Genomic DNA, 16,308 nt, shown 5'->3' on the forward strand with positions numbered 1-16,308 from the left:
TGAACGGTCAGTACTTTCACAACCTTGATAGCAGATCTTTAGAATCTATTCTCTGCTTTGGGGCCAGGCTTCTAAAGTACCATAATCAATACCAAATGACTATAAAGAATACCAAACCATAAGAAATAAGAATGACAAGTTAGTGTAACTTTATTAATGATATAACTGCATCCCTGCCAAATAATTACATGGCTAGTGATGCAAGTGACATAGATGATGAACTGTTGATCTTTGAAGATACCATGGAGATAATTACAGCTCCTTATGATTGTACAGATCCTATAGAGATCATTACCACCCCTGCTTCAGATGATGACTGGGACAAACTTGGTGTTAATCCTCCTGCACTGGCTGCTGATGAAAAATGGAGGAGTCTGGAGATGAAGGAATTCAAGAGTCGAATAAAGGAGAACCTGAGAAGGAAAGTTGAGGGCCTCAAGAAGTAGATCTTGTGGACATTGATGGGGTGATGGAGGAGTTTACGGAGGTCTGGAATAACCTCAGACTGAAGCATGGATGGAGGACTGATAAAAGAAGTGATTGAGAACTGGAAGAAGGTCAAGGGTAGGATGGAGGTGGTCTGGCAGGAGCTCCAGCAGGTGATAATATAAGCCTTCAAGGAACACTGAAGAGGAGACAAAGCTGAAGGAGGAGTTGGTCTTGGTGACATACATGGGTTTTGTAGTGGCACAAAGGATAGAGATAGTAAAACTGCTTGCCATTGAAGGGGAGTTCCATCCAGAAGACCTATAAATAAAAATATTATTAATTAAATCATTAAACCTTGTTAATATGCTTTAATAAAAGGAATATGTTGCTTGTTGTTTTATTACTAGTTATATAAGATGAACAGAGTTTTGTTGGTCATGTTAAATAAATCTCGGAATACACAACATTAACATAAATGTTAGGGTGGATTAAGAAATCAACTGATATTTCATCTATAATTGTATTTCAAACCTGTATTATTGTAGAATTGTAAAACTCGCTGTGAAAAAAACAGCCAGGAACTCTGTGGGGGAGCATCTTCTTTTTCATTCTATGTTGCAAGTAAGTTAATTTTATTATATGATTTATCAAAAAGGTAACATTACTTTCATTTCTAATACATTATTTCTTCTTTTTGCTAAACTATAAAAATTTAAATATTCGATATTGCTTAAGAGTTAAAAGTAAATAAATAAAAAAATATTAATAATAATGATATATAACAGAACTTGTGTAAATAAACAGGCAGAATACATTTTTAATGGTCATTATGAAGCACTTAGTAATAAGGATTTTACCTTGTATTTAATTGCTGTTATTATTTTGTGTTCTTTATTTTTAAATGGTTACAAAGTAGAGTAGAATTTTATTTTGAAGGTTGTGAGGCTGGCTGGACTAGGTATGGGGATGGTTGCTACAAAAATATTGGAGATTTAAACTTCATCAAAGGTTCAGACACTTGCAGGAATGAATTTGCGGAGATTTATACTCCAGTTACAAGAGAGGAAGCATACTGGGTGGCGGATGCTTTTGGGTAATGTACTTTATGAATATAATCTGTACAGACAAAATACAAACACAAATAAAATGGTAATTTCAAGCTAATTCATTATTTTGATTTTTACTTCAAAAAGTGTGAATTCTAATCAAACCATTATAACAAGATATATTGTTAGTATTGATCATTCCTCAGATCACTGGATTGGGATGAGAAAATATTCAGCCAAGGTAAAAGTTTGATCACAGTTCATGAAAGAGATAATTCATGCAATCTCAACGTAATTTTATCAAATCCTCCTTAAATAATAAGTTAGCAATGCCTTGGGAGTATGGTTTCCAATAGCAATTCCGTTTGGCGCATTTGCGCTGAATTGCAGTGTGCAACTGTTCTCAAATTAGGCGCAACTGTTAGTTTACAGGGCTCACAATTGCGTGCAAGTAAAATCCACTTGTGTTGAAAACCATATTTGAAATTATTAATAGCTCATTAAATCAGAAATCTGTTTTAGAAAGGAATGGTTCTGGGTGATTATAGAATATTTACAGGACTAGTAGACCTCACAAGTATGTAATATTATGCAATACTTATTTCCAGTTTTATAATTTATCATTAGTTTAACTATGCACTATTTAGATGACCTCCGTGGAAACCCAATATATGAATCAGATTTTCCAAACGGAATGTCTATAAAGGTAGTTATATTAAATTTCTTTTTCTATTATTACAGCATCATGTTTAAAATATATTTTATTCAGCTTGTAGACACAGATCCTAAATATTCAATCATACCAAACCAAGGTGGATGTTCAAATGTCTGTCCTGTGGTTTGCAGAAAACCAATTGGTAAATTATATTTGTTTTTTTAATTATCAACTTATTGTAATAAAATCTTATTTCAGTTGAAGGATTTGGAAATTTTCCATTATTATCAACAAACAAAGTTTGGTTTGATGTGGAAAATAGGCATAGAGCCATTGCTTTAGAAAGTGCAATTGATATAAAGGTAATTTGTACAACTTAAGATTTTTATCACAAAGACATAATGACTTCTTTTTAACTCTATTCCTGCTGGGGGGGGTCAATTTGACCCCCCCCCTGTAGTTTTTTTTACATAACTCAAAAAGTATTGGTCTGAGGCTGTTGAAATTTTCTGACTTTTCTTACATACCCATAGCCCTCCCTTTACGCCTAAAACCGGGCTTTAATACTAACTGCCTGAGTCCTCAGGCCCACTGTAACAAACTAAATCTTTGTTTTGACCCACTTCCACTTGTCAGATTTTGATAAAATTTAGCTTTTTGGAAAGCCTTTGACATAAGGAAATGAATTGCACAAGTTTTGCGAAAAAAAATTGCAAAGTTTTTGCAAACAACCTGTCAAAGGAAATTTGCACATTTTTAGTTTTTCTTGATTAAAAATCAGGTTATTTAAAATTTTGCAATATTTGAAATGGCATGGTCAAGGGCTTTTCAAAAATGTATAATTTTTCATTTTTTGGACAAATTTTTTTTTGCAAACATTTTTACTTTATAACTGGATTTTGCGATAATAAATTCAATTTTTGCAAATTTGCTAATTTTTTTGCAGATTCTAAAAGTAGAGCACAAGAGCTTTCCAATGATGTATCATTTGTCATATTTGGACATCAAATATGGGATTTAGAAGGGGGGGGGGTCAAATTGACCCCCCCAGAGATAGGGTTAATAAGGCAAATAAAAATTTATTTGTATTGGAAAAAGCTTTATTTTTTCCCTGTTGATTTTTCTATTTTCATTTAATTTTTTGAATATTTTTGATAAAATATATATTATCATAAACTCTTTCAACCTTAACTATGAAAATTAGGTAACAAGCTTATTTTAGGGAACTGGGCAATTGTTTGCATTTCACAGCATTGCATCAACAGACTACATGGTTCAATTTAACTTTGCTACAGATATTATCATCAGTGGAATAATAATCACCACCAATAAAGCAAACTATGTTAAAGAAATGAGGTTGAGGGCAAACCTCGACAAGAACTTTCCATATCTCTTCCCAGTGGATTCTCTTTTGCCGGAGGATATTGTGAGTAATTTTATTTTATACATAATAAACATATGTGAAATATTCACAAACAATGTTTTCAGAGTTTTAAAATATTGGAAAGCAATTCGTATTTTGATGACAAAGCAGATTCTATTATGGTGACAAGGTATTTGCATTATTAAGTTTATCTAACAAAAACTGTTTATTTTTATTCAAGAAAACAAATATTTTAGAAAAGTTTATTTGCCAAAACCTGTTGTGACGAACAAATTGCGCCTTGACAAAATAGTTGGTTCTGCTACTCCAGCCTTTAGGATTGAACTGCTTGGATTAGACATGGAGACCAGGAATTCTTATAATAGTCCCTTTAAACCACTAACGGTTAGAACAAGTAAGCACAACTAAAATTTTCTACTAATTAAGAATTATGTTACAGTTCCTGAACATTTTTCAAGACATTCTAAAGATATTTGAATCTAAAGATATTTGAATACAGTAAAGTATGGTAATTAACACATTATTCTTTTAGAAATATATTTTTTATTCACTTCAAAAAGGCCTTAAGTCCCTGAAGTGTACATAAAATGTCCCCATTGAACTGAAGAATTTATGAAATAACTACAGGGTGAGTCAAAAAATAGTGTGATTAGCGGCGCTTGGTAAAAATTGTACCTTTTTCTTGTGCAACTCTCCAGTATGGTGTTTTTTCAATATTTTTTGATTTTTTTTTGTTTTCCAATGGCTCAGAAAAAAATCTGCAAGTCTTTTTTCTCTCAAAATCAGAAGTTAAGAAAAGCAAAAATGTGTATATATCATTTCAAAATCTAAAATTTTATAAGATTGAATCACAGAATCACAGAAAATTTGCAAAATTGTACAAAGAAAATTCGCAATTTTCAGTTCTGGTCTAATTTTTATGAAAAAGTTATTTAAATTCTCTAGTTCCTTTCTTCTTAGTATATTCTAAAGTTTTAAGTATCAGTTTCAGTTGAAACCTGGAGAGCCAATGAAAAACAATTTTTCTTTAAAAACTAGCCTAGAACTAAAAATTGCAAATTTTCTTACTACAATTTTGCGAATTTTCTGTGACTTTTACACATATTTGCTGTTCTAAACTTTTGATTTTGAGAGAAAAAAAAGGTTCGCGGATTTTTTTTTGCCATTGGAATACCAAAATAAAATAAAATAATTTTTTTTTAAATATTGAAAAAAAAACACCATAAAGAAAAGTTACACAAAGAAAGGTACAATTTTGCACCAGGCGCCGCTAATCAGACTTTTTTTCGACTCACCCTGTAAAGCTAGAGTAAGGGGAGTGTCTGGCTAGACATTGTAGTTGAACTGAGAATGCATAATAATGAAAAAAAAATAATTGATTTTAACATTGATTTAAAAATAAAGGAACCAAGTTTTAGCCACAAATTCTGATTTTCAAATCGCTATATCTTTGCAACCTGATAGTGTTAACCTTTGATATTTCAAACTATTATAACCTGATCTAAAACAATTCATAGTTTAAAATATCTAAGGTCTCTGACATTGAAATGCAAAGATATAGGAATAAGAAAATCAGATTTTGAGACAAAAACTCGATTTCTTTCTATTGAGAAATATGTTCTAAACTTCTAATTAGTTTACTATAGAATTTTTGCTGTGCTTTTCGTTATTGTTATTGAATAATTAAAAAAAACTATTCTTAAAATAATCCCTTCAAAAAAAGGAATTTAAAGATTGAATTTGCGCTCTTGCTGAACAAATGCGGACCTTAAAAATTTCTAAAACTGCATTCTCAGCTTAATTACCATATGTTTAACCAGACACTCCCGTTAAAGTGTAAGTAAATTCCTTAATCTGAAGTACTGATTAATTCCGCCTGGCCAAGGGCAGTTCTAGGATTCAGGTCAGGTCTGGGTAAACCAAAAGAAAAATTGTGCAAAATGTGAACATTCTTTTAAATCTACATAAGTACATATTCCAGGAAGACAGGATGTAAATGTCACAACCTCCACAGTTGAAACTGAAACGGATAGTTATGAACCTTTCAATGTAGGCAAGTACTCTTCTGAAATCTGATTTCAGTTTCATTGGTTTCCGAACACTACAGCCTTTTTTTTAATGTTTGCTTCATTAACTTATCTTTGATATCATTTACAGTTGTCAAATTAAGGTTCTTTGAGGTTCCATGATTAAAACAATTATATTTAAGAAATTTTATTACTGCATCAAACTACATAGTAATTGTAATCCAAAAATTTCTTAATTTTTTTAATTGTATTTGTTTTTTATTGGTTATTATTTGTTTAGGATACAGGATATTAAGGGGGAAGGCAGCTCCAGGAAATGACATTGCCAATAATTCTGTGCAACATTTCCAAGAGTGTGCAGATTTCTGCAAAATCACTCAAAATTGCAAAATTTTTGAGTTGGGTAAGTGTTATGTAAGGTTTAAAATTTTAAGGAATCTGTTTGAAATAAGACTCTGCAGGTATTTTGTAATTTAATGATTAGCCAGTTAAACCATTTCTTTTCAACTTGAGACAGGGAATAAGAGGTTTTGCTTTGCCTACAAAGGTCAATTCCAGTCTTATATTTTCATACACTGAAGACGATTTTCGATTTAAGTTTTTCTTTATTTATACCAAGCTTTCATACAGCATGAATAAACATAAATATTAAAAAAAGAAACAAAGAGAAGTTGTCAATTAAATGATTCTCCTTGTTTTAATCTTGTAATTTGAAAAAAACTTAATCAAAACTTACATGGAAAATTTGTCTTCATTGTATCAACATAAACACTTTAAATTTATTGAAATGGTTCAAAAACATTGCCTGGTGGAAGACGATAGTCAGCCTCTGTAAAAGTTCCACGACTGTAGACAGAGTCAGCTGGGATTGAAACAAGGCATTCTGCTTTGATCCATCTCCTGTGATATGTAAACATTGATAGTTCTTTAGAGTAAATATGTATTGGAAAAGATATCCTTGCTTTTTACTAGAGTCCGTCCTCATGGCCTCTATATTGGTGACCCTGAATTTGAACATTCAGTGATTCAACACTAGCCGGTATTGTGATATTTCTCAGACTTTAAACTTTATTCCCCACTAGTCAAGTAGTGATTGTTCCCCAGCATAAACTTGACTGAAGAATCTACGTCCCCAGCCACCACACAGTATGGCTGTCAAACTTCCAGATTTTTGGGCCAAAGACCCCAACCTCTGGTACCTTCAAGTGGAGGGTAATTCCAGAATGCTCAAATCAAGCAGTCTTGTACCAAGTTCGACCATATTGTGCAGAAGCTCACTGAGAAAATCATGGTTTTCGTCCGTGGACTGAGCTTGAACTCTACAGCCTCATCCTCCACCCCATATGTGGATCTAAAGGCCAAGTTAGTGCCCTCCTACACACTCTTGCAGGCTATTCATCATCCTGCTTTGGGTGTTCATCGTCTTACAACCCTGATGGATGTTATGTTGGCACTCCTCCTTGAGGACAAGGAAAAAGTGATTGCAGGTTTTAGAGTCTTTTTATGCATTAAAAAGTCTCAAATTCAGGCTCCAGTGCATGCATGACCATGGCCTGCATATAGATATGCTTCTATCTACCGATCTTTACTATTTTATGCCTGCGTACATGTAATTTTGTGGGTGTGCTTCACAGCTGTTACATCTGAGTGGACCTTAGATTTTTTTGGGAAATTTTTAAACATCTGCATGGTTTATTTATGGTTTCAATAATAAATGTTCATTCTGGCTATTGTACATTCTACACAAATAATTTGTTCTTTTAAAAAAGTTTGAAGTGAAGCTCAGGGTCCTAATCAGAGAAGAGCTTTGTTAGATTTCGGGCCATATGGAGTAAACAGAAATGATACAACTTAGCTAAAATCTTTTAATTATAACATTGCCTTCTAAGAGTTGGGAAGCATCTTATGGGCTTTGTTTTGAGATATACAAAATGTGGTCTGCCATTTTTGTACCTTAAGAATTGACTGAGATATTGAGAAATTTCCCTAAATTTCAAAGTATTAAATATCACTAAGGTCATTTAAATCTTTAATATTTCCGACAACTTTTATGATACTAAGATGGAGGCTAAATTTTACCAAGTTTTAAAGACTTACAATGTTTTTCTTTACTCCTTTAACAAATTAACTTAACAAAACTTAAGACAAATTGTAAGTCCAGGGTCCAATGTACTGCATGACAACCCAGCCTGAAAATGACATCAAACCTTGACTAATAAATTTCCTTCTAATCTAAAGTGGATCTGTTGTTCTGATATTTTTCATTTGGAGCTTGAGCAGCTGGCTTAAAGAGGACCAAAACTCTCAATTTGATTTACCAAATATCAGTCCAGTTATCAAGCTAGTGAAGTGCCCAGTTTGTCAAATCACTAATTAATTCGAAAAATTATATATTATACTAAAGAAATCAGCCATGTTTCTAAAATTTCAATAAAATTCTAAAAGAATAACATTAGTCATAGCTCCTATATTTACATCTGAGCAAAACATGTTGCATCCATATCAAATCAAAGTAAAACATGAATTCAGAAATTTCAGAACATTATCACTGTTCTTCATCTGACATAAGAAAAAGTCTTAAAGTATAAATGTTTAATAAAGCTCCAGACACCGTAATCACCCTTTTGGGACAAGGAAAGTTTTTGAATGTCATCCTACAGATGTTTTTATATCGAGGAAAATGACCTGTATATTTTCCGTCCTATACCTTTTTTTAGAACACGCAACTTAAACCCACGTAGCTAAACCATGTAAGTTAAACCCTGTAGCTAAATCATGTAAGTTAAACCCTGTAGCTAAACCATGTAAGTTAAACCCTGTAGCTAAATCATGTAAGTTAAACCCTGTAGCTAAACCATGTAAGTTAAACCCTGTAGCTAAATCATGTAAGTTAAACCCTGTAGCTAAACCATGTAAGTTAAACCCTGTAGCTAAATCATGTAAGTTAAACCCTGTAGCTAAACCATGTAAGTTAAACCCTGTAGCTAAATCATGTAAGTTAAACCCTGTAGCTAAACCATGTNCTTAAACCCCTTGTTAAATATCTCAAAGATCCGCCCTCTAATAATAAAATATACTTTCAACATACTCATCTATAGGTCCGGAGTGTCTCGCAAAAAGTTCAGCAACTGGTTTTAATGAAGACAGAGAACTTGGGCGTTATTTGTTAGGAGACCTGACTAACAAGTTTGATAAAGGTAATTTTTTCATTTTCTATCTTAAAAAACAATTTACAATTCTCTAATTTCTCTCTAATATCTAAAAATGAATGTTCTGTTGTATAGGTCAGATTTGTCCTGGTGGCCTTGTGACAATTTCCCTTTTTATCTATTCTAGGGTAGTTACAAACCAAACATATCTTGGTAAGTGACTTCTCTATTAAGTTTGTTTTGGTTTGAAAGGAATGCTGATTTTCAAAAAAATAAATCAATATTTATTTTATTTTGATTTACTTGCCAAACTACAAGTTCTGCAGGAAACATGGTTTCTCTCTGTAGTTAACTAAATATGAATGCAATACCAATAAATACATAGTTTAATAATGTTAATATTGGCAATACATTTTAGAATAAAAATAATAGTTTGCTTTTTTCTTTATACAGGTGGAACACTGTACTTAAAAAACAGTGCTGGATCTGGGACAACTCTTCAGATAGACATTATGCTTGGAGATAGATTCCATCTTAGATTAACAGTAAACTCAGCTTCGGAAGAACTTTTCTACTTTGATACAATAAAGGATTACACGGTTTCATACAGGTTGGTTTACACATGTATAAAGAGGTTTAGAATATTTTTGTCTGAATGTCCATAGAGAGTACTGTTTACTTTCTTTAAGACATTGATAGACGTGTCCCTGTTTCAAAAAACAGCTTTGTCCATTGAATTTTTATTTCAGCTATCAGCTCTAAACTAAAACTGAATATTTTATTATTACCCTTAACACTTTCAAGCCAAAGTGTTAAATAAAATTTCCTTTAAAAGTCTAACATTGGAATGCAAGACTAAGAATTGTAACATTTTTGTATAGTCAATATCTACAAGTAACAGCTGAATGTGTGGGAACAGGAGGAGCATATAATCTTTACTTAAACGGACATTTATTGGGACAATATCAGCAGCTCCGTAAGTGTTACTTACTTTTTTATGAAAACATTTTTTAAATTGCTTGCCATTGCTTATAGGTTAAAACTTTGATCTTCTCTCATTTTAACCTTATTTTTTGCGGGGGGGGGGGGGGGTTTACATAACTAAAAAAGTATTGGTCTGAGAATGTTGAAATTTTCTGACTTTTCCTACATACCAAAAGCCCTCCCTTTAGGCCTAAAACCGGGCTTTAATACTAACTGCATGAGTCCTCAGGGACACTGCCTTAATGACTGATTTTCCTGTAACAAACTAAATCTTTGTTTTGACCCACTTCCTCTTGTCAGATTTTGATAAAATTTAGCTTTTTGAAAAGCCTTTGACATAAGGAAACGAATTGCACAAGTTTTGCGAAAAAAATTGCAAATTTTTTGCAAACAACCTGTCAAAGGAAATTTGCACATTTTTTAGTTTTTCTTGATTAAAAATCAGGTTATTTAAAATTTTGCAAAAAATTTTGCATATTTGAAATGGCATGGTCAAGGGCTTTTCAAAAATGTATAATTTTTCATTTTTTCGGACACATTTTTTTTTTCAAACATTTTTACTATATTACTGGATTTTGCGATAAAAAATTAAATTTTTGCAAATTTGCAAATTTTTTTGCAGATTCTAAAAGTACAGCAGCAGAGATAGGGATAACTAGCATCTAAAATATGTTTACTATTTTTACTTTTCCCTTGAAAATAATTCCGCCCGAAGAAGTTAAGTGCACTTGCCGCATTGATTTACAAGAAGAGAGATATTAGTATACCATTTATGGATAGGTTAGGTTAAGACGCTTTCTAGGCCATGTGTTGCAGCTAGGACAGGCTAGGGTGCCAAGCGCCGCTGATAGGACAGTCTAGGGGTCCAAGCGCCGCGGCTATAACATGCTCTCTCTGTCTTGTTATTTAACGCGGCATGCGCACATACCTTCCTTTGGCTTCAGCCAATAATTCTGCTTTGAATTTAGGTTTATTTTTGGGTATACGGATTTAATTATCTGTATGAGTGACTATAAATGGGAGTTTTTTCAATTTGTTTCTTCATTCAATCTTAGTGATTAATTTGTTTCAGTTTCAAATTTGAATTATTTGGTTAGCTGAATCATTATTAATTTTCCTACTTTTTTGTTCATTCAGCAAAATTGATCTGCTCACTAAAAGAATTAAGTCTTTGCCAAAAACTCTTGTTTAATTATCCCTATTGTACCAGCTGTACTTTCTTCTCAAAAATGTACCAATAAAAATGAACCTTTTTCCTAATAATGTGATTATATCTTCTCAATGTCTTCTGAATTCCACTAGAATGCTCGCCATAAACTTTTATTAGATGGAATTAAATAAAAGCGCCACGCAACTATGAAAATAATAATATTACTGTCTCAGACCAAATCTCCTGGANTTCTTTTTATGATTTATAGGGTAGGGTACAGTGTGGATAAAAAGTCCAGACTGTGAACAAAAAACATCTAAAATAGCCTATAACTTTTTTGTGACTAAAGCTACTGATCTAAAAATTATAGTTTTGAAAAGCCCTTGAAAAATGCATGTGTCACACTTCGGTATTTGTTTAAAACAAAAAAATATTTTTTTTGACCCTTTTTTAGGCTTTTTTTTTCAACCCTCTCTAGCACCCAAACTAGTTATCGGTCTAACTTTTTTCAATTTGAGTTGGCCTTTAAAAATTTGGCTATGAACATGCATTTCAATAACTATTCTCTAATGCCTTTTTTCTAGGGGGTGGGGGGCGCCAAATGCCAAACCCCCCCCCCCCCCCCCCAAGGCTAAAGATAAATTCAGCTACCCCCAGCCTTTGAAATATAAAAGTTTTACATCATCAGATTGCAAAGATATAGAGATTAAAAAAATTGAATTTGTGGAACAGACTTGATTGTTCAGTAAATTAATTGTTCATCTAAATTATTTGTTCATTGAAAACTGTTGGTTCAAGAGAAGGATAGGTTGGGGTTATATAGGCTTGGGTTATGAAAGGTTGAGTTTCAAAAAAAAAAATTTAAAAACAATTTTTAACATTATCATTTATAAACAAATTTTTGTTTTGAATTTGTGTTTTGATAGGAGAAATATCTATAAATATATTAGTCCTGGTGCAAAGCCATTAAAGGGTTAAAAAAACTATGCCCATCTCTAGATTAGACTCTGTAGGTAGAAACAGTATACCATACAATCCCCAGTGGACGGTCAAACATTTACCATCTTGTAAACTGCGTTTAAAAGTTCTATCTATTTTAGCTGGAGCAGGATTTGTTCCTGATCTGTTTAAAATCAAGATGTCTGATCATATAAAATGGAACACATTAGATTATAGGTAAAATGAAAGTACTGTATAGAAAAGTAAGCTTTGCATAATTTAGTTTAATAAATAAATTAAGAAAAATTTTAAATAAGCAAATATTTATCTATGAAATATTTCAAAACAGATGAATTTTCCCAGCTAGACATTTGTTGTGAAAAATACAATAATATATTTTAGAACAACTATGCCATATGGTATTTTCTCTGCTCTGCTCGAAACCACAGATGTTGGAGTTGATAACATGACTAAGCTTGGGGATACTTTTATACCTGAACTGAATTCACATATTGCATTTCATAGGGTATGTAGTTGTATTAGAAAAAATACAGTGATGTGCGGGGAATAGCTTGAGATGGTAGAAAAGAAGTATATATTGGATTCTTTAACTTTAACTGATGTTCTCTCTATAATGAATTGATGTTGTGCAAATTAAAGAAGTATATTGATCAGATGGCTCACATAAAGAATACAGGGTTCTTTCATACTCCACGAATTATTGTCAAGTTAGAATAAGAGAGAGAAAAGATGAAAAATCATTTTTAGAATCATTCAATAATTCGACTCAGAGCAGCAGTTTAATGATTATATTTAAGATGTAAGATAACTAAAATTTCTAATAAAAATATAAATATTTTCTTCATCTAGAGAACAACCTGGCCAGGTCAAAGTGTTTTCTACAGAGTCTTATCTTTAAAGCAACACTGCTACCGAGATAGGGGTTTAAATGTCCACTGCAAATATCTGACAGATAAATGGCATCCAACGTAAGATTTTTGATCAATTCAACTAAAGCTAAAAAAATAATATGATTGTTCTTTTGTAGAGCAATGGTAGGTGGAAAAGAGACTCAGAGCCATAAAGGAAGTGTGCATTGTGATTCGCCTTTTAACACTTTTATTTCCAAGTGCCTTAATATACCCAGTATAGCACAAGGTCTACCTAACCCTGTTTCCTACTCAGAGGCTGAAGGTAATGCTTAAGCTTTTCTGGCATAATCTTTTTGACTGAACTTTATTTTATCATTATGAGAGTATTTATATTCAGGTGTTTGTCAAAATAGCAACATGAAGATTTTGTTCAGCAATGACCTACTTTTCAATGCTGGGTTGAAAGCTTATCTTACAGACCCAGCAATACAGTCTAAAGATTTTTGGATTGGTAAACTAAAGGATGTTGATAATCTTGCTAAACCAAATACAGACTGGAGTCCCAATGGCAGAGATGCAACCAAGGACTGTGTGATTGCTGATTCCACAAATGCATTTAAATGGAAATCTGCTGACTGTACAAGTCTTGGCACCTTTCTATGTGAAGGAACAACCCCAGACTGTCCCTTTGGTTACACCCATTTGCCAAATGCAGGTCCAAATAAAAATTCCTGCTTTAAAATAAACAGTGGAGGTCAGCTTAGTGCGGGAAAAATAACATCCAGTATTTCCACAGCTGAAAGTTTATGCATGGAAGATGGAACTAGATTAGCTAGTCCAACTAAATCTGATGGTCAAGGCCTTAGAGATTGGTTTAACTTTTTCCCTGATCACAGATATACCGGTGAATTAGGAAGAATGACAAACTTATGGTTAGGTTATAGACATTTCAAGCAGTCCTTGACTAAGTCTGCTTCATGTACAAGCTGTAACTGGCCTGATGGTTCTATAAGTCCCTGGCAACAACAAATAATTCCTGAATCCCAAATGAACTCTGGCAATATTCTTGGAGCTTCCACTGACTATTCAAAGTGTTTCAATTTTGATAGAGTAAAAATCAAACAAGACTTAAAATGTGCAGAAGAGGTCAATGAGTACCATGCATTATGTGAATATAGGGGATGTGAAACAACTTCTGCTGTCAAATGTAAATTTCCTTTCCGCTATGCAGGTCGATTATATAATACATGTATTAAATTTGGAATACCAGAATCTCCAGCCTGGTGTGCAACTTCAGTAGATTCAAATTTAAATATAAAAACACAGGGAAACTGTTCAAGTTCATGTGAAATAAATAATTGTCCAGTTGGGTTTCATCCACACTTAGCAACATGTTTGAGACCATCAGCAAGCCATACTTTAGACACTGCTAAAAGCATTGACGAGGCTGAAGCCAAATGCTTTAAACTTGGGGCCCGACTCTACCAGCCTAGAAGCAGCAGAAGTCTAAAGTCCTTGACCCAGAAAAATGGACAATTTTTCTCCCTAGGTTCAAAATCTATACTACCTCAAGCATCTGGAAATGTGAGAGTGGCAATAGGAGTAAACTTTTCTGTTGAAAGTAATGAGCTTTTTTACAAAGATGGCAGTGCTTTCCCTTATTCCTTAATAGAAATCTCCGGTGATTGGTCTTGGTTAAACTCAAATCCAAGCCTTGATGTGGAAAAAACTTGTATTTTCTTGAAAAATGGGAATCAATTTGTAAATGATGTTTGCAATGGATACTCAGTTGATGGAAAAGATTATCTCAGTTATATCTGTGAAGCAAGACCCCTTCAAACCCTGGGACCCAAACCATCTGCTTGCCATTTTCCATTCAAAAGAAGCACTAATGATGAATGGCATCATAGCTGCATCTATGAGTTGGTAGCGGTAAGATTTTAATTATGATATTGGTTATACTAGCCATTCTTTATATACAATTATATTTATTTTTATAATAGGTATATTATAAATCATAATTAGGGTGTGTCGAAAGTTTGGTGTGCAACAGAAGTAGATGCTAATGGAATCATGAAACCAGGAATGTTTGGTAATTGTGAAGAAGATGAGAGAGACACTGCTTATGATGGACCAGGTAATATTTTGATTCAGCACACTAGAAATGAGTATTCTGCTCTTTTAACTATTCTAATGTCAAATATTTGTCTTCAAATGTAGATAAAGAGATTATTTAAAAATTCTTATGAGTTCCTCTACTTACTTTAGTTTTCAAAATTCTAGGTTGTTACATTGAAAACAGGTTAAAAAATCATGAAAATATCTTTAGGCGCAGATAATACCTGCAAGATTCCTTTCTTTATGGATGGAGTGTGGTTTGAAAACTGCACACTAGGAATCAGGTCATTGTCTTCACTTAAAAATTTTACTATTTCCTTCAACTTTTTGAATTACCTTTATTTCAAAGCTTATGTCTAGACTATGAAATTAGTTAAACCACTTTAAGTATTTCTCAGTTTTTGTTTAACATCAGTTTTGCAATTATCACTAATGCTTAAATTGTTTGGTCAGAGTTATTCTTTGGTTGATATTGTAAAATAAATTTCCATCTAGTTTGAATAATAATGCAGATTTATTTTAAACAACATGAACAATACCACTCTGAATATTTAGAGATAAATACTGGTGTCCTACCTCAGTTGATCCTGTCTCAAGAATTCAAACAGGTTCATTTTTATCATTTATAGCTGAGGAGTTAGATTTGAAATTTGATGAATATGCGGGATTTTAATTATTGATGTTATAATGTTTCTTTAAATGCAACCCCAATATTATATAATATAAATATATCTAAACGTATCTTTCAGCTCAAAGATTAATTTCAATGACAAGAGGCAAATTGTAAAGAAAGTTTAGTGTATTACCACTGAACTACCTGAAACCAGTTCCAGTTGAGCACCGGCAAAATTTCAAGGCACTAATTATAACTTCAAGTGGAAAAAACCATGTTAGAACTGCATCTTATATTTGAACTGCTTTTAGACACATATTAAATTCTTTAATTTAGGCCTCTGAGTGATTTGTTACAATGGTCAACATAACAATAGAGATATTGAAATAAATCTTTGACCCAAAAGATTAGTTTAGTGGTAATGTGTCATTGCCTGGTATATGTTTTGTGGTTAATTACTTAATATATGTATGGATAGTGTTTATTGGGGCCAATGATAGATACATGAAACTGAACATGTGACCTAATGGTTGAAATTGAAAGCTTCAATAAAACCAGTTTAGTTCTAGTCATAATTACATTAAATTTGCTAAAACAATTGAACCAGTTTAGTTCTAGCCATAATTACATTAAATTTACAATAACAATTGAACCAGTTTAGTTCTAGCCATAATTACATTAAATTAATTTATGCATTTAAATAAATGGAAGTTAAAAACTAATTTTTGAAAACCTGTCTTTATTGTAAATTTTGGAAATATATGTACTCACATTTAAGCATCCTATACTTTAATGTACCTATGGGAGTTGATTGATACAATAGATAATGGGTTTAACAGAATTAACTTGCAATATCCATCTAAGCTATCTTTAAAGTCTAAATAAAGTCATAAGGGGTCCAGGGTGGTGTTGAAACTATTCTTATCTTAAAGTGCCACATTT

General features: G+C 32.5%; 1 protein-coding gene across 1 annotated transcript in view; it reads left to right on the forward strand.

The window, feature by feature from the left end:
* The window catches only part of LOC111703493 (uncharacterized), a gene marked incomplete in the record, with an annotated part of 58,343 nt that overhangs the window by 26,632 nt on the left and 15,403 nt on the right, over positions 1-16,308 (forward strand). Inside the window, 24 exon segments of the mRNA XM_023475441.1 lie at positions 975-1,050; positions 1,366-1,522; positions 1,665-1,716; positions 1,998-2,052; positions 2,123-2,181; positions 2,245-2,332; positions 2,389-2,492; positions 3,353-3,556; positions 3,619-3,683; positions 3,751-3,908; positions 5,496-5,567; positions 5,822-5,944; positions 8,640-8,738; positions 8,826-8,903; positions 9,144-9,300; positions 9,572-9,666; positions 11,925-12,000; positions 12,166-12,289; positions 12,634-12,752; positions 12,812-12,957; positions 13,033-14,567; positions 14,661-14,772; positions 14,965-15,037; positions 15,309-15,361. Coding sequence (XP_023331209.1) covers positions 975-1,050; positions 1,366-1,522; positions 1,665-1,716; positions 1,998-2,052; positions 2,123-2,181; positions 2,245-2,332; positions 2,389-2,492; positions 3,353-3,556; positions 3,619-3,683; positions 3,751-3,908; positions 5,496-5,567; positions 5,822-5,944; positions 8,640-8,738; positions 8,826-8,903; positions 9,144-9,300; positions 9,572-9,666; positions 11,925-12,000; positions 12,166-12,289; positions 12,634-12,752; positions 12,812-12,957; positions 13,033-14,567; positions 14,661-14,772; positions 14,965-15,037; positions 15,309-15,361 — 3,880 coding nt within the window.

Source organism: Eurytemora carolleeae, unplaced genomic scaffold, assembly GCF_000591075.1.
Source record: "Eurytemora carolleeae unplaced genomic scaffold, Eaff_2.0 scaffold536, whole genome shotgun sequence".
NCBI classification, from domain to species: domain Eukaryota; kingdom Metazoa; phylum Arthropoda; class Copepoda; order Calanoida; family Temoridae; genus Eurytemora; species Eurytemora carolleeae.